Source organism: Eriocheir sinensis, chromosome 58 (assembly GCF_024679095.1).
Source record: "Eriocheir sinensis breed Jianghai 21 chromosome 58, ASM2467909v1, whole genome shotgun sequence".
Taxonomy (NCBI): Eukaryota; Metazoa; Arthropoda; class Malacostraca; order Decapoda; family Varunidae; genus Eriocheir; species Eriocheir sinensis.
The window spans coordinates 8,345,824-8,373,057 of record NC_066566.1 but is presented as its reverse complement, the minus strand read 5'-3'; the positions used below and the strand labels follow the sequence as shown (position 1 = coordinate 8,373,057).

The following is a 27,234-nucleotide window of genomic DNA, read 5'->3' as shown; positions in this document are numbered from 1 at the left end:
ATCATGGGGTATCGCTTGAATTACTTTTTGTTTTGAATCAATGACTTCTCATGAAATTGAATTGAGGTCTCTTACTAGCTTAGTTTGTGAATGCCAGCTCTGGCTATATGGGCACCATATACGATTGATCCTGCTCACATGGTTGTTTCTGTACAAGACAACCCTGAGTGAAGGAGATCAAGTGGATGCCCACATAACTCACGGATGGGGCAAGTTGACTGATCCTGCCGAGAAAGACTTGGGATGAACAGGACAGCTATGTAGGAGCTTGCTTGGGAAGACCATCGCTAGTGGAGGCGGCGAATGAGTGAAGCGACATGCCCTTGGGCTTATGTTCCCCATTAGTTAGTGCCAGTAGGCTTTTCTAATATGGCCTGGTTGTTGGCCCCAGCCCGTTATGGCAAAGGGAAATATTTTAAAGCAATTCCATCTTGCTTGGCTCATGCTGTCCCCTAGAGAGTTAATCTAGATTCTAGAGTCTGGGCTGATAGATTGTCTTCAGGCCAACATGTGAATGGGTAGTCTTAGGCCACTTGGAAATGACTGAAAATTCTCAGCTTGTAGCAGCAGGCAGGAGGCAAACCCAGATCCTCCAGTACACTGCACTTGCACGCTGACCACTCAGCAACTGCCTCCCAATAAGAGAGGATCTGTAAGTAATGGGTATAACTTAAACATTGAAAATAAGTGTTTTAGGGAGTACATTTGATCTCCTCCTTTAATGATTTTTCTTGGGAGAGTTGGAGATTCAGTGCATCATCCCAGCAAAGAGCAGGGGTCCTCAGTATACACAAATTTATTGTAAAAGTAAAATTTTGTTAGAAGTTTTAGTATTAGAAGATTAAAGATGTTCGCAGTTTTGCCACTTTCTCTGGGTTCCTCTGGTTCTATTTCTCGTGAATATGGAGGGCTGACTATGTATGCATGTATGTGAATGCTACTTATTATTTAGTCTTTATGGATGGTATAAAAAAGTAAATTAGAGCACAATACTTAGCCAAAACTGATGACAAATTCAGGGGACTCTCCGCCTGTTTCTCGTGAACGCGAACTTTTTTCGGCTCCTCAGAATATTTATCCTATACTTATTATTGTTATATTGAAATATTAAGAACTAGAAAGTTTTATGAAATTTGGAAGAAGGTTTTTTGAGATTTTTTTTTCTTTGGAAAGACGTCGTGATTCTATGAAACACTCCTCCTTTATTTTCGGTAGTACGCCTTTGACTGCTGGTCCACAAAATATTTATACCCATTGCTACAATTCGTCCGTAAAACATTTGGACTATGTATCATCATTTTCATGAAAATAATATACCTCAAAGAATTTTTTTTTTTCCTCATTATGGAGAGAAAAAAATGTAAAATCATGACGAAACATTTGTTTTTTCCTTAGCTTTCATATGAAACCATTACTTTTATCATAGGTCAGAAACTAAGGGAGGAGTGTTTCATCTAATACCAAGAACTTGTGTTTTGGGAAAATGACTGTTTTCTCAGACACCACCCAACGGGGGAAGCAGCACACAAGTAGGAGCTCTTGTCAATGGATGATGCCATATCAGGGGCAGTGATATATTTTTAGAGAAACATCACAAAAATGAACCAAACAAAAGCCTGTATAGTGTGTAATGGTATGAACAAAGCCTAAAAACAGAAAGGGTATGACGAGGGAGGACTACTTAGATATCCTTGATACTTTTTTTTTTTAACAGGGAAAACTTCGTCGTAGATGCCTGAAACTTTCACAGAGCATGGAGAAATGATAGAGGAGTCTTTGGTAATTTTTTTCAAAAAGTGATATCTTCGAAGTTTTTGAATTTTACAGGCGGAGGGTTCCCTTAATTGTACTCCAACTTTTCCAGGTGTGTGTCACACATGGCCAAGGTTGGTTGGTTATATCCACTACGTAAACAAAGCAGTCACCCTGTTTTGACATGGCATCATTTGCTAAAGTAAGGGCTGTCGAGACTAGTGCTGCTGTTACCCACCCAAGTTATGGATTTGTTGCTGCAGTTTAATGGAAGGAAGGAGTGGTTGTGGGCACGATTATGGTTTCAAAGACAGAAGAACTGTGCTGTGAAAACCGGTGTTGTGTTCCTGAGCCAGTAAATAGCCTTCATTCAGTGATTTATGGGTAAATTTATGGGAAATAGCATCTTGCTATTTTCAAAAAACAAAACTGTCGTTGTGCATATGCAGACCCATAATTTTGAGATTTTTTTTTTTGGGGGGGGGGGGGGCTAGAGGACATCATAGGTTCATGAGGTAGTGGAGATGGCAAGCAAAGTGAGCATAGCCATGCTGTCAGGGGATGTGTGAGAACAGCTCTGTTTATCAACAAGTCTTTGTTTATTTATGTTCGTTTCTGAGCATGCATAGTTCACGGGAGGACAGCCAGGAACACAGCAGTGGGAGTCCTTCTACAATTTTCATAGACTGAAGAAAAAATGTTTTTTGAACTGTGGTTCCACAGCACGGGGTGTCTTCTTATCTTGTTAATTAGATAGTAAACAAAGGAGCTCTGCCAGTCCACTTTATGAGTCTCTTGGTGGGCCATCTTCCACTGCTCCTCACTCCTCAGCCACTGCTGTCGTCTGTTTGTTTACATACAGCCGTGCGGTTGCTTGTATCCACAACCATTTTCCATCCATACATACAACCAACAACTCGCTCCTGGTTGTGCATACCGCGGTTTCCCGTAGCCCCAACGATAGGAGAAAAACAGCCAATGTGGCACTGCCTTTTAAGGCAGCGTGTGTGACGCTGACAATAGGTAGACGTGACCCGTACATGTCAAAGCAGCACGAGACTCGGGGCGATAATGCGTGAAAGTTGGAATGGTAAGAATTTAGAACTAAGTGCGAAACTTGAGGATTGCAAAAATCAGAGAACACGAAACTCAGGAGGGTACTGTAGTACTTTCCGTATTTTGGTTAAAATGTTGGATCCCATTTGCATCAGTTAACAGTTAACATGAAAACATTTAATGTGAGCAGCATTCAGTCTGAAGCATTTTAACCTCACCCTGTTTTCTTTCAGCTGGATGCCAAATGAAACTTCTGATTCCATGGATGAGTATGTGGAGACACTTCTGGAGTCTGACCTTACACTGTGCCCTGTTGGGATGAATCCTGAAACTTACCGGTAGGTCAGAGACTATCATTTTTAAGGATCATTTTTGATGAAATTTAAATATCACCACATTTTTTTTATTTTCAAGGTAGGGTAAGGTTGAGTGGTCAAAATGAATAAAACATTCAGAGTAAGAAAAATATCTACATAGTACAAATTTCCATATCTATTATTTTATCCTCTGATGCTCTGTTGCTCCATGGGAACTTTCCCAAAGAAAGTCCCCATGGCAGAACCTTAATTTCTTCTCATTGCTGCACACTCTTGCACTCTCATCCACTCTTATTAAACCATTTTGGTGGTCTCACCCATATACTATCTCCATTGATTCTTCCCACATACACTCTTCGCACAGAGTCATCCTCATTCACTTATGTTGTAGTTGACTAAGGCCGCGGCCGCACTGGGAGCGAAAATGCGAGAGCGGGCAAGTTTCTGTGGCCACACGAGTAATGATTTAAGGTGAGGGTTGTCATGGCAATGCAATCCGAGGTGCAGCGCCCGCTTTCACTGCCATTTGACAGACAGACCAACAGCTGATGTTCTGGGCGTCATGGCATACTGTACATACTGAAGTCTCTTTTATTAGAGATAGCATGATGTATTACTAATTTTATGCAAGGTGACTGACTGGGTGTTTACACCAGCGAAGTTTACAGCTGACTGCCTATATTCACCACGTGAAGGCTGGCAACTGACTGAGGCGGGGCTAGCCTGCACGTTAACCTGTAAAGTTTGAATTATTCTAGAACATTTGATTCGAGAGCATTCGACTCGCAGCAGCTATTATTAACCCTTTCATTGCTAAACGCTTGCAGCAGGCGTTAGGTGTATTTGCTGGAGGCGCTAAACGTTCGCTGCTACCTCCACCCGCACTCAAATCTCCCGCGTATGAGAGTGTTCCAACACTAATTCTCACAACACAGGATTGCCAATTGAGTGGATTCTTCACTAAATTTGGTGGAAAATCATATCAGCCCAGCGCGGCAAATCTATGGACAAGTAACTCTTGGATGTTCTTGCCCAATATAGCGGCATTTTTGCATAGGTTCACCTATCACCTGACTGATTCTTTGACCAAATAGTTGTAAATATTGCAGTTGGCAATACTCCCTTGCCAGAATCTGAAGAAAAAATGTCCACAGTTCCCTCAATATGGCTGATCATCCCGCACGCACCGACGTAAGTGTTAACATTCAACACTCCCTGAACGTGCATGTACGTTCGCAAGAGAGGCATACATAATCAACTCCTTTAGATCTGGACCTCCTCTTTCCAATGGTGTTTTTGGTTTTTAGCTGTGATGAATAGTTTTTGAGATACAGAGGTTAAAAGAGACCCCCAATTGGGCTGCCTGACTGCACCTGAGGGGATAGTCGTGTCCACACTGCACGCAAGGAAAGAGTTAATGTTTCGTTTCGCTAATAGACTACCAACACTTCCCAAACAACCCTTAATTCCTAACAGATGATGTAGCAAGTGTTCTCATGATTCAGGAAAGTGTGGTACATGTCAGTTCTTAATACCAAAGTTGTATGCATATTTCACATGATAAACTGTCTACCTATATCTATCTCCATCTATCTATCTATCTATATGCTGGTAAATGCAATTTAAAAACTTTATGTAACTAACTCCCTTATTTGTTCTCAAAATTCTTTACTATGTTCTCCAGGGTGTATGAAGCACTAGCAACAGGCAGCACTCCAGTAATTGAGGATGTGGCCACAAAGGGGCACTGTGCTGCCAGCCCCTGGAGGCTGCTGAAGAGACATGACCCACCTGTCATCTGGGTCAAGACATGGGATAATCTGGAAAAGATCTTGGCCAAGGAACGGAGGTGTGTGATTTTTCTTGCTGAGCTGGTCTCAGTTGTTCTTCATACAGTATTTTTCAAGTGTCTTTGTGGAAACATTGCTATTGTAAGCCATTGAAAATATGTACAGTCACTTAACAATGGAGGATAAGGATCCAAGTTAATGTTAAATAGTTTGACCTAAAGTTTCTCTTCAAATATGTGTGATGAAGAATGCAAAAGCATTCCCATAAGTGTCATGTTAAAGGAACAGAAAATGCAATGGTATAGTCGTTCGACTCTAACTTGAGCCCTGTGACTTGACCCGGGGAACACCCCCATTGTTTACACATCTAGCGATGACCTGCACATGGCGATCTGTCTCACTGTTAGTCTGTACCTTACCTATATTTATGGAATGTATAAATATTCATAATACGACTGCATGGTGTTATGAATGGCTTGGGATCTGAGGGAAAGACAACGACTCTGTAAACCTTCCATTTCACTTGGCAACATGGCTCATGCGATGGTGCCGCACCATTCACCCTTCCGCCACCATGGAAGACTCACGTAGGCCTCACTCTCACGTCCTGCACAGCCAAGCAAAAGATGTTATATATAGCATAAATAAGAGAGAGAGAGAGAGGAGGGGGGGTAGCAAGCTCCTCTGAGGAGAGTGATGGGGTGATGTGGCAGTAGCGTGGCTTAGGGGAGCTGTGCCTAAAGGCTCAAGTTAGAGTCGATCGACTATAGTAAGCTGTTTTTTCTTACAGATTTTTTCTCAACACAAACCTTTTTAATGACTTTTTTTTAGATTTGACTACCAAATGACTAGTGTCAGAAATGTGGAACAATTGCAATTCCTAATTTTCAGGAATCTCAAAACATGGATTATAATATGTACTGGAAAGGTGAGGGGATTGTTGCACATGGAAAGATGGAAAGGCTGTATAGTAATTTTACTCCATTTCACCCTTTTGCTGTCCAAATCTCTAAATGCAGAGTTAACAGTATCTTCATCCTTTCATTCTTTTCACTGGTAAATTCAGGAACAGCCTTCAGTTGTCTGTATTTTCTCCATCCTTTGACCTGACACTTTCATGAAGGAAGTATGTATCAGACACTTCTCCAAATGAATTTGAACCTCTCGCTGAGGAATGAGAAGGCTTTGAGGGATGGTGAATCATTGCCACTACTATTTAGTGAAGGTTATGAGACTTCATATTTCCTTTTTAGTATTATCGCAATATTCATGCATTGCGAGAGTCTCTACTGCTTTGTAAGAGGGGACTTGATGGCAAAAAAGTGTAAAATAGGAGTACAAGAGAACAGGAAGAAGAAAGCAGGTTTTACTCTCCTCAAGAGCCAGCAAGTCAGTGTTTGACTGTGTGCCCTACAAATATGCTACCATGATTGCCAGCTCTCAGAATATCATATTGTTGCATATTAGCTGTGGTGCGCCATCCGCATCACCAGGAGGGCTACATGGAGGGGGGCTCATGCCTCCCAGCCCTCACATATTGCACAACATATTTTATCTATACTACAGATGTGTTTATGAAGGCCATAGGAGTATTATAAGCTTTTTTTTTTTAAATGACCAGAGTAGCTGAAAATCACATGAGTGTCCCTTTAAATGGTAGTTATTGAAATGTGCAGGTTTAACTTTTTACTTTAAGTAAATCGTCTATAAGTAGATACTACCTACATGTCATCCTCCCAGGTACAGCAAGCAGTACAAGGCACTGCGGCGGCTGCGTGTGTTCCAGTGGTATGAGTGGTTCAAACTCAGGATGAGAGACAGCTTTGTTTCGATTGTCACAACCTCTCTCCTTCAGCCGGGCTAAAACCACAAAAACCTGAAATGAGTAGGTATATATTATTCAACGTCCCTTAGTTCAGCTTTGCACTCAGGGTTTTCAAAATAGAGCTGCCTTGTTGTTAAGCTTCTTTCTTTGTTTTCAACTGTGGTAGTGCACCTGAATAATGACAGTTGTGCCGAAGATCACATTTGTTACAAAGCTTGCAGAAGAGTCCCAGGCCAGTGGTTCACATCATCTCTGGAATTACAACTCACTACTGATGTTGAAAAGGTCATGGCTCCCTTTCCTTTTATATGTGTTGTAGAACATAATTTGATATTTTTAATAACACTAGTATTTTCAGAAACAAAGTCATACCATATTTGCTGGCATATAGACAATCCTTGAGCTTAAAAAAAATAAGCCTATAATTAGGGGTCATCTTATATGCTAATTATAAAATCGTACACTTTACATCCTTTGAGATAATGAGTAATTTTGCCTACACATTTTCACCCATCACTTTCCCTGAATATTTTTTAAGCAGTTATAATTACTAATATTAGCAACAAGCACAGCTGATTTTCTATATGGTGAGAAATTTTCACAAAAATACCTCAAAGGATACAGTCCAAAGTGCACAAAGCAGCCTGTCAGTTACAGTTATGAATTGTAGCTGGAGTCTCAATCTGTTACTAGTTGAGTTCATTGGAAAAGGGTAGAGGAAAGGGTTACCAGGTCTGAAGCTAGTCTCATTACCCATTTTCTAAGTGCTCATTATCATAAGATCTCTATATTACCAAAAACTATTAGGGGATGGTAATCTGTCATAATCTCTCTCAAAGGTGGTGCATGCTGTTTATGTAGCAGTTAAGGTATGATTGTGTAGACAGTTTGCAGCTTTTTCTTTTGACTCAGTGATATTTAGGGATTATTGTTACCAGTGACGACACAATTACTGCCTTTGAATCCTACTGAAAAAGCATGTTGAAGATAAAACATAATCAAAGGCTATATTGTTTAGCAGGGTGTTTAAAGTATCATATAAGTGGTTAGTGAGAAGAGTGAGAAATGACTGGGGTTACTAGCGTATCAAGTGCCCAATGACTCCAGGTTTATGGGTCATCTTATGCAGAGAATATATACCTATCAACATACATTTTGCATGGACACCGTGGGCTGTCTTAGGGTAAGGTGTCCAATAGGCACAGGCCGGTTCAGTACACGGACATTGGACATTATGAAATGTCTCCACAAAATGTGATAACACTTTCAATTTCAAACTTTGTTTATATATAAGAGGAATGGTTAAGGATCAGTATGAGACAAAGTTTGACATTTAATATATTGTCACATTCTTTGGAGACTTTAAATTTTTTTAATTGCCTGATGCATATATACTGGACTGGTCTATGCTCTAAGTCTTATATACTGGGAAACACAGTATTTGAAATCAAAGCTTACTAGATTTATACTTTGATTGCTTCTATTGAACCATAGGATTACAGTTAGTCCTTAAATAACTTAATTTCATTTAACGTCGTTTTGTTATATCGTTTATGAGAAAAAAATACATTGTAAAATCATAACTCATTAAGCAAAATACGACCATACAAAAATATGTCTTACTCTTTCGGCTGACCAATTACATGTATTTATGTTCCAATTTTTAATCACTTGATTGATAACTTTATTATCTGAATTTTGTAGAAAGAAACATACATTATACATAAATCACTATACAAAGGTACTTTTGGTGCTATTGGCTAAGAATTTAAAGGATGTGGAAGTTGCCATATCTTTAATTCTTAACAACAAGTTTCTAATTTTTAGCTATTATCTACTTCAATAATAGTTTTTAATACTCTGTATTGATTTAATTCTGTAGAAAGCTTCAGGTCTTTCTCATTTTCTGATGTATCGATTTACGTTATTTGGCATGTACGATCGATCTACATTAGTATCCATTTTCAATTTATGATTGCTGTGACTCGCATATACAATTGTCTGACTGATCAGGTGATCGCTCATGAGCACATTGCAAATCTACAGGCATTTGTTCTTTCACCCATGTAATAGCAGCACCCCTCACCACTGCGGCCACTTCTTCCCGCACCGCCATTCAACCTGCCATGCGAGTGTAAGTGTCCGCCCTTGGTGTATTTCACCATTGAAAAATTATGTGTGTGATGCTAGTTTATAGTCAGTGATGGCTTCTCAGCATCCAGGAAGTGTGAGTACATCTGACAGAGGGAACTCTGGGATGGGAAACGGGTGTCACTGCTTTTCAGCCGATGGTCTGAGAGGTATGGATGGGTACAAGTACCATTACCATACTAATGGTACCGGCTTAATGGTACTAGTATAAGCAACAAATTTCTCAGTACTGGTTCTTGTGCTGATGGGACCTATTTAACAGTACTGGCCTCGCCACCAAATGTCTCGATACCACTATTGTTAAGTGCTCAAAAGAGGGTTACAAAACCAGAACCAAGACCAATATATATATATATATATATATATATATATATATATATATATATATATATATATATATATATATATATATATATATCAAGAAAACATTTTAAGTGATTGTAAACCACTTTAGGTCATTACAGGTAATTTTCAATTATTTTGTCATTGAAAACTACTTTAGGTCATTATAAGTAATTTTCCGTTACTTTAATTCATTGTAAATCATTGTGTTTTTGTGAGTTTAAGGAGACCTGAGAATGTATCTCCGTTGAACTCATTATATGTATGACATGATTTACGATATTTTGATTTCTGATCAGGTCTTCAGGAACGTAACCCAGTTGTAAATTGAGGGAAACCTGTATATAGTTTTCATGAATATTATAATTTAAGATAAAAACAGTGACTTCGTATGCATCCCATAAGACTTGGTAACACTGTTTTTGTGACACTGACAAGTGGATTGACATGAGGTAGCCATCTGGTCATACCCGGTCAGTAGAAAGTGTAGAGACCCCAAGATATGGCATCTTTCCTACCAGTCCGAGGTCTGGGGCAACCACACCTAAACAGCCTTCACAAAATATTTCTAGTGTAGGAAATAATTGCGTTTAGTTTGATACATTTGGGCGCCCAGAAAATTCAAGAAAATGTGGATGCTTCGTCGCCACTGCACACTGTGTCCATAGTTCAAATGTTACAGCTAATCAACTACTTTACTTATGTTTCAGTTTCTGTTGATTGTTTGGTATTTTTATTACCAGATTCTTAGAGAAAGACATGTACGTATTAGTAAATAATTCTCAGTTATATGATACTTTTCAGCACCAGGAGACATGAAAAGAAAATGGTGGACGGTTAGTCACTGCCTCAGACGATGCATATCCTTTATTTACATTTACTGTGACTCTTTGAACAACATGTTTTTATTCATTTTTTTTTTAAATACATGTAAAGTCACATTTATTTTAATGTTTGATGTTAGAAGTGCTTTTGGTCCTTATTTAGAAGTTTGGTGGTGTATTTTCTGATCAGAATATAGCCATAGGAAACTAACTCTTGTATATTTCAATTAGCCTATGCTAAAATCAGTTTCATTATACGTCATTTCGCTTCAAGTCATAGTTTCCAAGAAACTATCGAGGAATATTAAATGAGGACTTACGGTGTGACTAATGTCCTGACTGTGACGTTCATGCTTCAGAGGACCTTCCTATGAATTCTCATTGTAGCTTACTAGTGTGGCTTAGTTACCTTGTAATAAAATATATAAACAAAAAGCTGAAATTGTAACAAATTGTCGCTCTAGATCAGTGGTTCCCAAACTGAGGGGTACGCCCCCCTGGGGGGGTGTGAGCTGGATACAAGGGGGGCGTGATTCCGCCTACCAAAAATTGCAGATTTGCAAGAAATAAACACACACACACACACACACACACACACACACACACACACACACACACTATAATAAAAAAACAATGGGTCAAACATTTAGAAAAGGAAAACATGATAAATAAGGGACAGTTTGGATTTAGAAAAGGGAAATCGTGTATCACTAATTTACTGTTTCTACTCAAGAGCATTAGACGTGGTGTAAGAGAGAGAAGGATGGGCCGATTGTGTATATCTCGATTTAAAAAAAGCTTTTGACAAGGTTCCGCACAAAAGGTTAATCTGGAAACTACAGCAGTGGGGAGGAATGGGTGGAAAGGTTAACAAGTGGATGAAGGATTACTCAACAGGAAGAGAAATGAGGACGGTGATTAGGGAAGAGAAATCAAATTGGAGGAGAGTAGAGAGTGGAGTTCCTCAAGTCTCAGTTCTGGCACCAATAATGTTCATAATATATAAAATGATCTGCTGAGGTGTATAAAAAGTTATATGAGCCTTTTTGCAGACGATGCAAAGTCACTAAGAAAAGTGGGGATGGAGGAAGACTGTGAAGAACTGCAAAAAGACTTGAATAGAGTGTATAGACGGAGCCAGTTATAGGAGATGGAATTTAATGCAAACAAATGCCATGTTATGGAAATTGGGAAAAGTAAAAGAAGACCAAGGAAAACATACAGGATGGAAGAAGAAAACTTAAAGGTGGTTCATGAAGAAAAAGATTTGGGAGTAACAATGCAAGACACACTATCCCCAGTAAAGCACATAACAAACTGTTTGGAGAAACCTACAGGATGATGCAAAACATAAGGTTATCTTTCCATTTTATGGACAAAGAAATGACAAGGAAAATAATAACATCAATGATAAGACCAAAACCTGAATATGCTACAGTTGTATGGTCGCCTCACAAAAAGAAGGATATCAGAAAGTTGGCAAGGATACAGAGAATTACAACTAAAATGGTCCCAGAACTCTCGAATATGACGTATGAAGACAGATTGAAGGAGATGAAATTGACGACATTGGAACAAAGAAGGGAGAAAGGAGATCTGATCATGCCGTATAAGTTGGTAAATAAGTTTGATGAGGTGGATAGAGATGATCTCTTCTCAACTGCAAGAATGCAGGGGCTGAGAGGATACAGAAAGAACCTTAATAAAGGAACCTGTTTGAGTGACTTGAGAAAGTATAGTTTTCCACATAGAAGTGTTAACACTTGCGGGAAGAGGTGATGGAGGCGAGCAGTGTCCAACAAATGAAGGAAAGGCTGGATGAATGTAGATATGAAGACGGGACTATTAGAGCTTAGCTCGGGCTCAGTAGACTACAAATAGGTAAATACACACAGGAAGAAGTAACACTTTGAATCATCCTCATGTGTTTCAATATATATATAATATATATATATATATATATATATATATATATATATATATATATATATATATATATATATATATATATATATATATATATATATATATACAGGTAACTCTCGATTTACGCGAGTATTGTGTCCTTGAAGAGGTCGCGTAAATCAAAAACAATGTAAATCAAACAAGAGGTGGGTTTCTATCGAAAAATAAATATTCACTTCATTCAGTAGAAAGAGAGAGAGAGAGAGTATCCATATCACCAAGATATCCACTCAGGCACTCAGTCTCAGCCTCACTCGTGTGAGGAAGAAATGAGGGACACCATGAGCGACTGGCTAGTATTGGTACCGGTACCGAGCAGTCTAGTACCGGTACCGTACCGTATAACTGGTACCGTTAGTACCGGTACTGGTACCGGTACTTGCCCACCCCTATTGTTGAGTAGCGTGGCAGCGTGGGTACTGTATTGTTGTTCAAGTGGCGCGCGGGAAGAACTAAGCTCAGCTGTGTATGCAGCGCGTGTGAGTCCAGTTGCATGAGACATCTGGTGGCCACTCCATAAAATATCACGTATAAGTGAAAAAAATGTGTAAATTAAACATTTAATTGGATTTTGGACCCTATGTTATTTCAAAAATGCGTAAACCAAACTCGCGTAAATCGAGAGTTACCTATATATATATATATATATATATATATATATATATATATATATATATATATATATATATCTATATATATCTATATATCTATATAAACAAAGGATGGGGGTCGTGAGGATTTCTTAGAAATCAATAGGGGGGGACCATCATGTAAAAGAGTTTAGGAACCACTGCTCTAGATCATCAGTGCATTAACCAGAGTGCATATGTATATTATTCATCAGTTTGTGGTCATCTTTAAAATGTACTGATGCACCAGTGTGCTTTGATCCTTTAAACACACAGACAAATAAGGGAAAGTTTTTAGCTCAAGAACTTTTTAGATCATTTAAGAATTTGCAACTTTTTCAGAGTATATAGTCATAAGGCTCTGGTCTCCTCCAGTCATAATGAATATTTCTACAGCTACCATATTCTAAATTTTTCAATTAGTTGTTTAGAAAATAAATAATACTTGTAAAATTTTGTTATGACAATCTGATTTGTTTTACCAACAAACTCTTCTTTGTATCAAGTTGGTGGGATGAGGACCACAGCATGGGAAAGAATGCAAAAGTTTTATGTACAAACTCCCATTTCAAAGTAGTGTGCTCATGCAGAGCTAGATATTATTCACAAAGATTCTGGTGAAGCATTTGTACTACCTTTTAAAAAGTCCAAGATTCTCTGCACAAAAGTTAGGTTGCTGGAGGTTGAGTTATCAAATATCATGACAGATTAATACCACAGGCCATTACTTTCTAGTCATCATGATGCTCATTGTCATCAGTGCATTTCAACATTTTGTGTATAAGCAGGGTAAGATTGTAAAACTTTAAGGAACTGGAAAACACAGTCATCATCATCTTCATCATTGTCATCACTGACCTTTACTCAGAAGGCAGGATAGGAAATCAAAAAGGCCATGGGACCATTCTGATTGAGTGCTTTCATAAGAAAATAGTTAAGGGGGCATAGTCCCCAAATTCCACCCATGGTATTTTGTCACTTCTTAGGAGAGGCATGCATTATATAATTATAATCCAGTAACTTGATCCAGGGCCATCCTCACTAAATCCACCAAGTATCATGGCCATGGGCACCTTAGTGTATGCCTTTATATACAATTACCTATTGTTAGCCATGATGTTTCTTGGATAAAATCACAGTAAAAGAAGGAAAAATTTGCCTAGTGAACCAGGACATTACTGATTAGCTTGGATAGAGGTTTACTGTAGTCACATCACCATTTGACGGTACATCATTTCCTGTAGCTCATCCAAGGTTTATGACAGCCATTGGCAATCTGGCTAAAAAGATGTCCACCTATGATGAACATACTTACCCTTTGAAATTCTTCCAACCCAACTCATCACTCATTATCCCAGCATCCTCTATATTAACTTGATTTTTGCTCACATAGTTTTTTTTTACCATGTCTAGCTACATAGCACCTTATTAACAAATCCTTTTTCCTTCCCTCACTTTCAAATACATTTTTCCAACTCATGCACACTTCATTTTCCATTCTCAAATCCTACCATTTCATTTTACAAGTTTAGTGTACTGCATTTCCATCACACCATATGTCAATTTCTTTCACTTCTATTTCACAGGCATCTCTAAATAGTTATACGATTTGTTATATTTCACTCCTGCTCCATTTTTGACCAAGTTCTCAAGGCCTCACCAAGGATTAATATTCTGCATATCTCAAATGTGAGCTGAGGATAGTAACCACCAGAGACATGGAATATTGGCCAACTTCACAACATGCACCATGTTGTTGCCAAGAGCTGCACAGAATTCAATTTGGATGCTGATACAATATTTTTTTTTTTCTGTAGGATCTCAAAGAAATGCTTAAAACATAAAAAAGCACTATTGTATCAGCATCTATTTCAATTTCACACGGCCTCTCTTTTGGCTACTCTTTACTTTTATCTTTTATAGGAGTGGCGAGTAGCGGGCTTTTTTTGTTTTGTTTTTTTGTACTCTTTATTGCCCTCAATGTAAAAAAAAAAAAAAATAAAAAAAACATGGCGTCTGTGAAGTTGACCAAACTCTCCTTTTCTATGGTTCTGGCAGCCATTACACTAGCTGGCTCATGTTCAAGCGTATTAACTGTATGTAATGTCATGCCATGGAAATTTTATGCAGTTTTCTCTGAATATTTTTCAAACTTAAGTTCAGATGAGTTCTAAATAAATATAAAAGGTTGCTTTAAGTTTTGCCATTTATAAACTGATCATCTCTTGAAAAGTAATTTTGGAGATACATGTACTACTATTCTCCAGTAACAAGCCACCATTTTAATGACTTTTGAGGAGCTGTAGTTTTTTCATGTCTGCTGTATGCAACCCAGTGGACTACAGCTATAAAAATACTTTAGCCCACTGTCTTGATGTTTAGGGACAGGCTATAAGTAAATTTTAAGGTTTAGTTAGCAGCACTTGTCTCTGTGGTGTGGTGGTTAGACACCTAGCTATGAATCCATGGGCCTTGGATTGTTCCCAGCCTTGCCAGTTGGTGTGCTGCCAACCCACCTATTCATTCTCCCTTTTGGGCTGGTTGATAAATTGATACCAGGAGAAACCAAGGGAAATAAACCTGAGTAATCCAGATGTGACATTTGTCCTGTGTCCCAGGGTAATGGGTTCTTACCTCAGGCTCAAGGGCTAAGGAGACTGCTACTAAGGTGACTGCCAGTACAGTGTGCTGCTATAGAATATGCCCCCAACTTTACCTTACTTAAATTCTGCAGGGTTGTAGGATATAGTAAGATCTGTTTTTAGATATGCTTATATATGAATACATACCTAAGAAACCTGATGTACTGGAATTAGTGATGGACAATATAAACCTATCATTGCCCAATTGTAATAAGGCAAGTTTATAAAGTACAATGTATTTATATTTTTAATCCTGTAAAGCACTGTAATCAGCACTGGTTATACTGACCATAGTTTTAAGGGAGAAGTGGCCTCAGATGATTTGAACTCAAGGAAGCTACTTACTATAGTGCAGGGGTGTAGAGTTGGATTTAAAAAAAATCCGACTCTGACTCTTGACTCCCAGTAATTTTAAGGTTGCGACTTCGGCTCTCATTTCATCCCCTTCTCCTAAACATAACATTTCCACACAGAAAAAAGATGTTAAATCAGTAATCACAATAAAATCACAAATTGCTTGCTTGTAATGTCCTCCCACAAAAGCTCCGACCAAAGCTAATTTCTCTCACAGGTTTGCAGAAATTTCCCACACAGTGGCAACGCTGGCCTAGCAATGCACCCAAGTACTTTACACGAGAACTGACCATGTAAATGAGTCAGAGTTGGAGATATTTTAACTGACTCTGACACTGTCTCCAACTCCTCGACTCTTGACTTTGACTCTGACTCCACACCCTTGCTATAATGTTCATACCCCATCCTATAGTTCTCCCTTTCCCAACCCTGGGGTCGCGACCCCAATTGGGGTCGCCAAGCTTTTTTCCTGGGGTCGCCAAGACCTCAAAATACCAAACATGGTGTTATTATATTATAATAACACAAATACAACTAAACAAGTGGGGTCGCAGTCGTGTCTAGAGGTGCATGATTGGGGTCGGCTGAAGAAATGGTTGGGAACCGCTGCTATGTTTATTATTGAAATGGTAGGGAATTATAATTCCATTCATGGTATGCATTTGCTTAATTTAAACGAGTGCATACATTCATTAGCCTCCTGCACATAATTATGGGAAGTATAACACTTTTCATTTAGAAATGAATACCCATTAGTATAGTGAAAGAAAATATCAAAAATATCTTATATTTACCAGATATAGTTTGGTAATCATTCACAATGGCTTTAGATTAGGCAATGCAAAAAGTTAAGATTTCCCTCATCCCATTGAATGGTGGAAACATTCCTTAACATGTGTTTTTTGTAGCAGCTTGAAAGGTATACTGCAATTTTCTTAGTGAGATGTATTATGAGATGATCAGATGCCTATCTAGCAGCAACAAAAAGCATCCAAGAGACACTTCTGAAAAAGTGTGTTCAGTGTTACTAACAATATTCATAAGTTCATGAAATATGCAAACAAAAGCCAAAGAAATGTGACTGTCTTCATGATGATAGAGACAAATGAAATGGAATCTCATATGAAGCTTGGGACAGTTTATTTTTATATTGGCAAAAATTTGAGGTTAAGTAAACCTTTCTTCAGTCTTCATGGACAGTCACCTTACATTAAGATTTCTTCAATAAAGTTTTTCAACTCATTGCACCATTCATAAATACTTTAACTTGCCTCTCAGAGTCTCATCTGCTTATCCTACTCATTCATATACAGTACCCTCTCGAGTTTTGCGCTTGCTTCATTCCGTAGGTATGGCGCTAAACTCGAGGATTGCGAAACTCGAGGTATTGAAATCCATTTAAAAGCGCTTATTGGTTCCGACCCGTGTAAAAAATTGACTTTTTCCGACTTTACTCCCTTGTTATCACAATTTTTTTGACTTTACTCCCTTGTTTTCTCAAAATACGTACCTTGTTAATAGGCAGAAAATGGGAAGTAAGAACAGTTCATTTTTAAGCCGCAGTTGAAGGCGGCTGCCTTACAATTGGCTGGCAGCTCTGAATACGTGCTTGTGATCCACGTGGTGTCGTCTGCTAAAGTAAGGGCAGTCGCTCACGGTCACCCGTGGTATAGTTGGACAAACCTATATTTTTCTGGTAGTTTTCTGTGTGTTATGAAATAATCTGCTAACTCTTTCTGTTAAAAATCATGAAATCACTAATATCATGATTGACTTTTCAATGCCTATTGAACGTAAACCGCTGCCGCCGCCGCAAAATAGCTCGCAGAGAGGTTCAACTTGTTTACTTTTCCCTTATTTCCCTCACCGCTCACAAAGATCACAAACGGACAGACTAGAACAAAACCAGGCAAATTAATACTTTTAGTGCTGTGTATTCTTCTCAGAGTGAGTGAGTAGTCGTGGCCGTGATCGGATGTGTCGCGTCTTGCTCCGTGTGGAAAGTGCTGTGTCGACATGGCTGGCAAAGCCAAGGCCCCGTTGGATTTGTGTTACGTTTGTAGGGATTTCACAGGCGAGAAATGGATTGGATACTGTTTGTTACCTAAATGGTGTCATGTGAAGTGTGCTCATTTGTCTGGAATTAAGCAGGAGAATATACCTAAAATTAATTGGATGTGCAACCCATGCCTCCACAAAGCATCTCTGGCTACCAAAATTGTGGAAAAAATGGATGAATTCAAGCAAGAATTATCTAAGGAAATATCTGTGGTTAAGGATGAAGTTGAATCAAGGGCTGTGAGGGTGCAGGAGGAGCTGGGATCAGTTGTTGACACCCTTAAACGTGCTGAGCGTGCTGAATCTAGCTGGGCTGAGGTGGCAAAGAGAGGCAAGAAGGTCAAGAAAAATCTTTTAGTTGTAAAAGCTTCTACACAGGAAAAGAAGGCAACAGACATGAAGGATGAAGTCTCCCAGGCATTGAATGGTATTCAAATAACTGATTCAAGATTTACAAATAGAGGTAACATTGTCATGAACTTTGATGATGAGAACACAAGGGATGAGGCTGCTCAAAAACTGGAGTCTTTTGAGCAAATTAATACCATGTGTTGGAAAGATGAAACCAAAGATCATGATATGCAATGTGCATAGAGAGGAGACCAAGGAAGAAATAAAGGAGACCATCTTAGACCGCAATGAGTTCTTACACACCATTGGGGGTGTTGAGGATAAGATTGAGCTGGTTTTTAGCAAGCCTGCAGGCTGGCGGCACGATGCACTACATTTTGAGATGTGACCCAACTGTAAGAGAGCTGATTCACAAGAATCACGACAAGCTAAAATTAGAATGGGGAATATACACAGTGAGAGACAGATACCATGCAATTATATGGTATCATTGTCAGCGATATGGCCATCTTGAGGCCAACTGTACTGCCAAGACCAATGGAGATGCCCCAAATTGTTTCAAATGCACTGGCAATCATAAATCACAGGAGTGCACCAGGGCTGAGAAGAAATGCATAAACTGTGTGAGATACAAGAAGCCTGAAATCAACCACTCAGCGAATGACCATTGTTGTGTAGTTCTCCAGACTGAAATTGAGAGAATTCGTAACATGACTGATCATGGCTATTAATTAGTGTCTGTACTCAAAGATAAATTGTGTGTGATGAATATTCAGTGTGCTGGAAATAATTGTTGAATATTTAATTGTGATACTATAATGAAAATAACAGACATGAACACTGAGCTAATTGTTATATGTGATATTATTCGTAAAAGAAATTAAGACACTCACTCACTCACTCACTACGATGTTTGAGAATAAGTGCATTGAAGACTATTATTGAGGCTAACATTGAAATTGTTGACGGCCCTCGTAGAGCGCTGCATCAGCGGCAGAGCAGGGCCTGAAACCTCATCAACGGCAAGGACTGTGAAAGCGGGCCTTAGTTACCTAACAGTGCGCACTTATACACTTCACCCTGAACTTTGGTGTTTTTCTGTCCTTTTCTTTCCCTGATTTTGCTTTTCTGTGCCCTTTTGCAATTTTTCACTATTACTTTTCACTGTCGCTGCCATGCATTACAGGTCAAAAGAAGAAGAAGAAGAAAAGGAAAACAACACCGGGAGATCTAAAATGTTCATAGACTTGATAAAAAGATTTTTGGACTGTGGTTCCACAGCACGGGGTGTTCTCTTAACTTGTTAATCAAGTAGTAAGCAAAGCAGCTCTGCCAGTCCATTTTACGAGTCTCTTGGTGGGCCATCTTCCACTGCTCGTCACTCCTCAGCCACTGCCGTCGTCTGTTTGTTTACATGCAGCCATTCGGTACCCACGTACCCACGCTCGTACTCACAACCGTTCTCCATTCATAAGGACAACCAACAACTTGCTCCTGGTTGGGCATGCGGGCAACCACGGTTGCCTATAGCCCCAATGGTTGGACACCGCCTTTTAAGGCAGCACGCATGACGCCGACGGTAGGTAGACATAACCCTTACATGTCAAAGCAGCACGAAACGCGTGGCGGTAACGCGCGAAAGTCGTGATGGTAAGAATTTAGGACTAAGCGCTAAACTCGAGGATCGCGAAACTCGGATAGCACGAAACTCGAGAGGGTACTGTACTTATATTGTATTCTTTAACCAGCTTATAAGATTGGTTGTGTTATCATGGAACAGTGTAGTGGTAAGCTGAATACAGAAGAGGAAATCTCATAAGCAGGGGTCTTGGAAATATATCCAGATCTAATATGTGAATAAACACCAGTTGTAAGTGGGACCATAACTGAGATGTTTAGGTATAAAAGAGACAGCACTTTCTTTTTAATTATCTTATTTCATGAAAAGAAATAGGTTGATCAAGAGCCAAATGAAAGAGAAATTAAATTATCCACTGCTCATGCAAAGAAAATGGCTTTAAAAGAAAGGCATTTCAGTTTCAGATTACAGTGTTACTCCAATGGCAAAAAAAATAAAAAATCGTCAGTGCAAATAGAAAAACAAGGAGTGACTGATAAAGCTTGCCATTAACTCATCCATTTTGGTCAAATTGAAGCTATGAGTGGTTGAGAAGTGACTAAATATAGACCAAATATGAGCCTAGCAAAACAGTATGGAATATACTTGAGCATACTTCTTTCATAACCATGCTGCCATTAGTATATTTTCTTTCTCACAAATAGCATTGTTATTAGGTGTATTTGGCTACAATATCAATCTACTTGTGACAGCTGGCATCCAGCCCCGTTGCTCCTACTGTCTACTTGAGAGAAAACTCACCTGATTCATGGAAGCCTAAAATAAACTTCAGCCAAATGGAATGCAAGCTATATACTGTACACCAAATAAGTTTACTGATGAAGAATGAAGCTTATTTGCACTGTGGAAAATTGTATGTTGGATTGCCACATGTCACCATGGCCTACAGTTTACTCCAACTTGAACAAGTGACACCACCCACATTTGGAGATGGGTAGCCGTATCAAAGTGGACGAGTACGAAGATGGATAAAAAAATACTGGGTCACCCTTTACTTTACAGGTCAGAGGGAGTGTTTTTGCTGAGGTAGTTCTTGCTTGAAATGAGTGGCAGGTAGTCTGGACAGCTGGGTGACTTGGAGTTTTATCTTCTTATTATTTCTTTACAGCAAGGGAGACAGGTCAAGGGTAAATATCAAACAAACAAAAAAAGCCCACAAAGCGCTGTCCCAGCAAAAGAAAAGAGGAGTGGCTAGGTCAATTTCAGATGGAGAGATGTCTTGATACTCTTCCTGAAGGAGCTCAGGTTGTAGGCAGAAAATGCAAATGGAGGAAGACTCTTTCAGAGTTTACCAACAGAAAGGATAAAAGAATGAAAATGTTAGTTAACTTTTGCATAAGGGATTTAGATAGAATAGGGATAAGAAAGAGTAGAAAGGCTTGTGCAGCAGAACTGTGTGAGGGGGGGAGGCATGCAGTTAGCAAGTTCAGAAGAGCATTTATCATGAAAATATTGATAGAAGATAGAAAGAGATGTATCATTGCAGCAGAATATAAGAGGTAGAAGACTGCCAGTAAGAGGAGCTGAGTTGATCAGGCGAAGAGCCCTTGACTTCAATCTGTCCAAAAGGTCTAAGTGTGGGGAACCCCCACACATGAGACATATTCCATATGAGGGCAGACAAGGCCCCTATATATGGACAGCATCTGGGAGGGGGAAAGGAATTGGAGATGATACAAATGCCCAACCTCAAGGAAGTTGATTTAGCAAGAGATGAGATGGAATTTCCAGTTAAGATTTTGAGTTAAGGATGCACAGAGAATGTTTATTGTGGAAGGGGGACGCCTGACTGTCATTGAAGAATAGGGGATAGTTGTTTGGAAGATTGTCATGTTGACAAATGGAGAAATTAAGTTTTTGTGGCACTGAACGACACCAACTTCCTCCACCCCCATTAAGAAATGATATAAAAGATATTGAGCAATGCAAAGTAGAGTCATCAGCCTCAGAATGGATTGGACAGTTTGTTTAGGAAAGATCATTAATGAACAACAGAACGAGTGGGGGATAAAACTGATTCCTGTGTGGCACCACTGTTCATAGGTTTGAACCCTTAACCCAATTCATGGCCAGTGTAACATCTGGATTGCCACAGTTTACCTTCCCCAGGTTTCCCCAGGTACCCATTTATTGACCAGCCTGAAAAGAAAAATGAACACCTGCACACCAACTGCACAGGTCAGCATTTGAACCCAGGCCCACAGAGATGTAGCAAGGGACGCTAACCACTGCACCACAAAGGCAGAAATGAAGCTGGAGATAAAAGTACAGGGAGAGGGATAGAAGCTGTAGGAGGGTAGTTTAGAAAGCAAATATTTGTGCCACTCTGTCAAAAGCTTTCAAAATGTCTTAAGGCAACAGGAAGAGTTTTACTGAAATGGCTAAGAGAGGATGACCAGGAGTCCGTAAGGAGGCCAAAATCACCAGTAGAATGCCCCTTGTGGAACCCATACTGGTGATCAGAGAGCTCAGAAGTTGACAGATGCATAAAAACTTTCATGTTAAGAATTGTGTCAAAAGCTTTGAAAGACAAGAAAGCAAAGTTATAGGATGGGAGTTTGAGGAATTGGAACAGTCACCCATCTTAGGCACAGGTTGTATGTAGGCATACTTCCAGCAGGAAGGAAAGGTAGATTCTGAAAGGCAGAGATGAAAGTGTTTGACCAGGCAGGGTGTCAGCACAGTAACACAGTTTTTAAGAACTATAGGAGGCACTCCATCAAGTCCATAAGCCTTCTGAGGATTGATGCCAGAGAGGGCAAAGAAAACATCATTCTTGAGAATTTTAATAGCAGGCATGTTGGAGTCAGAGGGGGGATGAGTAGGAGGAATCATCCAGAGTGAAATTTTTAGAGAATGTCTGAGAAAAGAGTTTTAGATACAAAAGTAACAGTTGTGCTGCCATCGGAGCAAGGAAGGGTGGGACATATGAAGTGGTAAAATTGATGGAGATATTTTTTGATAGATGCCAGAAGTCTCTGGAAGAATTAGAGAAAGCAAGATTTTGGTAATTTTTTTTATGGAGTTCTTGGTGAGTTGAAGAATTGATTTGGTGCAATTCCAGGCAGAAATGTAAAGATCATAATTAGCATTCAAAGGCTCAGGTACTTTTCATGAACTGCCTTTATATCTAATAACATGAGAGCAAGCGTGATTGAACCAGGGCTTTTAAGCATGAGGAGTAGAGGAGGTATGTAGAATGTGTGCCTCCATTACAGAGGCAATCCCCTCCATAATGCACTGAGCACACACAGAGGGGTTTCTCATTTGGAAGCAGTAATCATTCCACAGGAAATTGGTAAAGCATATCTTCAGGTCATCCTGCCGAGCTGAAGCATAATGCCAGAAGCACCACCTCTTCAGTGCATCCAAAGTTTGTACAGGAGCAATAGGATAGAATGCAGAAATAGGGTTGTGATCGATGAAGCCCACAGAAGAGCTGAAGGATTAAAAGTTAGGAAGAGGTCTAAAATATTGGGCATGTCTCTAAGGCAGTCGGGGATATGTGTAGTGTGCTGAACCAGCTGCTCTAGATCATTAGGGCGAGCAAAGTTGTAGGCTTGTTTACCAGGCTGGTCAGTGAAAGGATAAAAGCTAAAGCCGGTGGTGAACATTGAAATCTAAGATGGAGGTTTCAGTGAAGGGAAAAAGTCATGATGTGTTCCACTTTGGAATATAAACTGTCAAAGAATTTTACATAGTTGGTAGAGTTCGGCAATAGATTAACAGCACAGATGAAATTAGTAATTGCATGACAAGTCTTAGTCAGATGGTGGAAAATTCCGAAGAATTAAGGTCATGGGCATGAGAGCAAGTGATGTTGGGTATGTTACTGTATGTAGATGCAACATCTGGTTTAGGATTGAAATTTAGGATTGAGATAGGAGGGGGAGGGTAGATATTAGTCAGTAGTCTAAGAAACCTTTGTTTTGGTTAGGAAGAGAAGGTGAGGTTTAGAGGAGGAAAGATAGTGTTCCACAGAATGGAAATTACAGTCAGGACTGTAAATGTTGCAGAATTTGATGAAGAAAAGTTGGAAGATCTACCAAGACATCTCTCCGTTATGCTACCAAAAGAGGAGTCCAATCTGGGACATTTGCCCCCCCCCCCTCCACTCCCCCAGATAGGAACTTCGTCTTGGGGTGTGTCGCCTCACTCACTTGCAGTCAATACTCCTGCTGGTCCTCCCAAGCAAGCTCCCAGTCAGCTGCCCTGTCCATCCCAAGTCCCTCCTGGCAGGATCGGCTGACTTGCCCCATCCACAAGTTACAAGGGCACCCCCTTGGACTCCTCCACTCAGGATTGTCATGTACAGAACCGACCCTATGAGCAGGATTGACATTTGGGGATCGCCACATACCCATATTGGCATTCACTGGCTAAGCTGGTAACAGGCCTCGATTCAGTATCACAGAGTAGTCGCTGGTTCAACACGGTCATTCCAGCGAAACCCCATAGTCCTGTGAAGGCACTTGGTACCAAACGCATCGACACGCCTCTCTAAGTCACTATTCAGTGTCCATGTCTCACAGCCATACAGTAAGACAGAGGGCATAAGCAACTTAAAGATTCGAATATTTGGCTGCCTGAGTATGTATCGACAACGCCATATACTCATACTGAGTGAGTCCATAACACTGTGGGTCAGGCCAATCTGTTGAGTGACTTCATGGTGTGACCTACCATTGTTATGCACTAAGCTATACCAAGGTATGTGAAGCTTTTGGTGACTTTGACATCCTCACCACATGCTTGGACAGACTGAACTGTGTCATCTAGCAAGCCTCCAAACAACTGGACCTTGATTTTGGCTCAGAAAACCTTCAGTTCCAGAGGCTTCACCTCCTCATGTAGTACTATGAGAGCCATCACAAGGACCTCCAGCAACTCAGCAAGGAGTACAGCATCAGCAGCAAAAAGGATCAGTAACCTTGATGTCGTCACCAGAAGCTCCGCAATGACTTTGATCAGCAACTTTGCCTAGTACCCAGTCTATGCAGGTGTTGAAAAGTGATGAAGCAAGGACACACCCCTGCCTCACTCCTGAATTAACAAGGAAGAAGCCAGAAACACCTCTCCCACACTTCACAGCACACTCAGTTTCAGATTAAAAGCCAGTCATCAGGTCAGTAATCCTTGCAGGTATCCTATGGATCCACAGAATGTCCCAGAGTGTCTCACGATGCACTGAGTCAAAAGCCTTCTTGAGATCGACATAGGTTGCAAGCAACCCCTGTCGAAACTCAAATGGCGTTCCACAAGGATGCAAAGTGCTAGGATCCGGTCAATTACTGACTTGCTGGGAGCAAACCCAGATTATTCAGGTCTGGGAAACTTTAGCAGATGAGATCAAATTTGTATCGGCAGCAGATGTGTGAGCACTTTGCCTGGCACACTGAGCAGTGTAATACCATGGTAATTGTTGCAGTCCTGTTGGTCTCCTTTCCCTTTCCAGATAGGGACAACCAACCCCCTTTTCCAGTCAAGAGGAATGGCACCAGACTGCCACACGGTAGACAGCACCGCCCGGTCCGCATGCAACCCATGGATCATGGCTTCACCCTAGCTTTCAACATCTCTGCGCTGATGTTACAGATCCCAGCTGCCTTTCCACCCTTCAACTTCCTCGCAGCCTCTCTCACTTTTGCAAGAGAGGGTCGTGTTTCATCTGCAACCTAGCCAGAGGAGGTGTCCATTTTAGGAGCATCTGTTGTATACAACTGCCCAAAGTACTCGGCCCAATGAACCCAGCACCCATCCGTGCCTAATACTCTCTGCCCATCAGCCGTTCAGATAGTACTTATCTGAGATGTAGATTTGCAGCGGAACTTCATCAAAGCTCGAAAGGCAGGTCTAATGCTGTTTGCATTAGACAACCCTCGACATCCTCAGTGAATTCTCTGATGTACCTCTCTTTATCACTCCAGAGAAGAGTTCTTTGTGGCAGAGTCCTGTATTGCTCTGAGTCCCCAGCCAGCCTGGCAGCATGATTCCTCTTTATTCTCCAGTGTCTCCCTCGAGGCAATGCCACTCCTATACCTTGGATGCTGTCCAATGCACTCCTTGGTAACTTTGAGGGTTTCACGTTTAATGGTATCCCACAACTCGCAAGGGTCCTCTGCAGTACCAAGTACCAAGATGCAACATCTGGTTTAGGATTGAAATTTAGGATTGAGATAGGAGGGGGAGGGTAGATATTAGTCAGTAGTCTAAGAAACCTTTGTTTTGGTTAGGAAGAGAAGGTGAGGTTTAGAGGAGGAAAGATAGTGTTCCACAGAATGGAAATTACAGTCAGGACTGTAAATGTTGCAGAATTTGATGAAGAAAAGTTGGAAGATCTACCAAGACATCTCTCCGTTATGCTACCAAAAGAGGAGTCCAATCTGGGACATTTGCCCCCCCCCCCTCCACTCCCCCAGATAGGAACTTCGTCTTGGGGTGTGTCGCCTCACTCACTTGCAGTCAATACTCCTGCTGGTCCTCCCAAGCAAGCTCCCAGTCAGCTGCCCTGTCCATCCCAAGTCCCTCCTGGCAGGATCGGCTGACTTGCCCCATCCACAAGTTACAAGGGCACCCCCTTGGTCTCCTCCACTCAGGATTGTCATGTACAGAAACGACCCTATGAGCAGGATTGACATTTGGGGGATGCGCCACATACCCATATTGGCATTCACTGGCTAAGCTGGTAACAGGCCTCGATTCAGTATCACAGAGTAGTCGTTGGTTCAACACAGTCATTCCAGTGATACCCCATGATCCTGCGAAGGCACTTGGTACCAAAGGCATCGACACGCCTCTCTGAGTCACTATTCAGTGTCCATGTCTCTCAGCCATACAGTAAGACTGGGAGCACAAGCAATTTAAAGATTCAAATCTTTGTCTGCCTGCATAGATGTTGACAAAGCCATATATACTCATACTGAGTGAGTCCATAACACTGTGGGTCAGGCCAATCTGTTGAGTGACTTCATGGTGTGACCCACCATTGTTATGCACTAAGCTATACCAAGGTATGTGAAGCTTTTGGTGACTTTGACATCCTCACCACATGCTTGGACAGACTGAACTGTGTCATCTAGCAAGCCTCCAAACAACTGGACCCTGATTTTGGCTCAGAAAACCTTCAGTTCCAGAGGCTTCACCTCCTCATGTAGTACTTTGAGAGCCATCACCAGGACCTCCAGCAACTCAGCAAGGAGTACAGCATCAGCAGCAAAAACAAGATCAGTGACCTTGATGTCGTCAAAAGATGCTCCGCAATGACTTTGATCAGCAACTTTGCCTAGTACCCAGTCTATGCAGGTGTTGAAAAGTGATGAAGCAAGGACACACCCCTGCCTCACTCCTGAATTAACAAGGAAGAAGCCAGAAACACCTCTCCCACACTTCACAGCACACTCAGTTTCAGATTAAAAGCCAGTCATCAGGTCAGTAATCCTTGCAGGTATCCTATGGAGCCACAGAATGTCCCAGAGTGTCTCACGATGCACTGAGTCAAAAGCCTTCTTGAGATCGACATAGGTTGCAAGCAACCCCTGT

At 40.6% G+C, this 27,234-nt stretch overlaps 1 protein-coding gene across 14 annotated transcripts in view; it reads left to right on the top strand.

Annotated features, from left to right (window-relative positions):
* LOC126985116 (ribitol-5-phosphate xylosyltransferase 1-like) overlaps positions 1 to 27,234 on the top strand; it is a 93,190-nt gene that overhangs the window by 29,982 nt on the left and 35,974 nt on the right. For 13 of the 14 annotated variants that reach the window (XM_050839585.1, XM_050839587.1, XM_050839584.1 and 10 more), the window contains 3 exons: positions 3,042 to 3,146; positions 4,810 to 4,974; positions 6,656 to 9,253. In XM_050839585.1, coding sequence (XP_050695542.1) covers positions 3,042 to 3,146; positions 4,810 to 4,974; positions 6,656 to 6,779 — 394 coding nt within the window. In that variant the 3' untranslated portion in view covers positions 6,780 to 9,253. Of the gene's footprint in view, positions 1 to 3,041; positions 3,147 to 4,809; positions 4,975 to 6,655; positions 9,254 to 27,234 lie in introns of those variants that run through there. The other variant, XR_007738319.1, reaches the window with a different exon arrangement.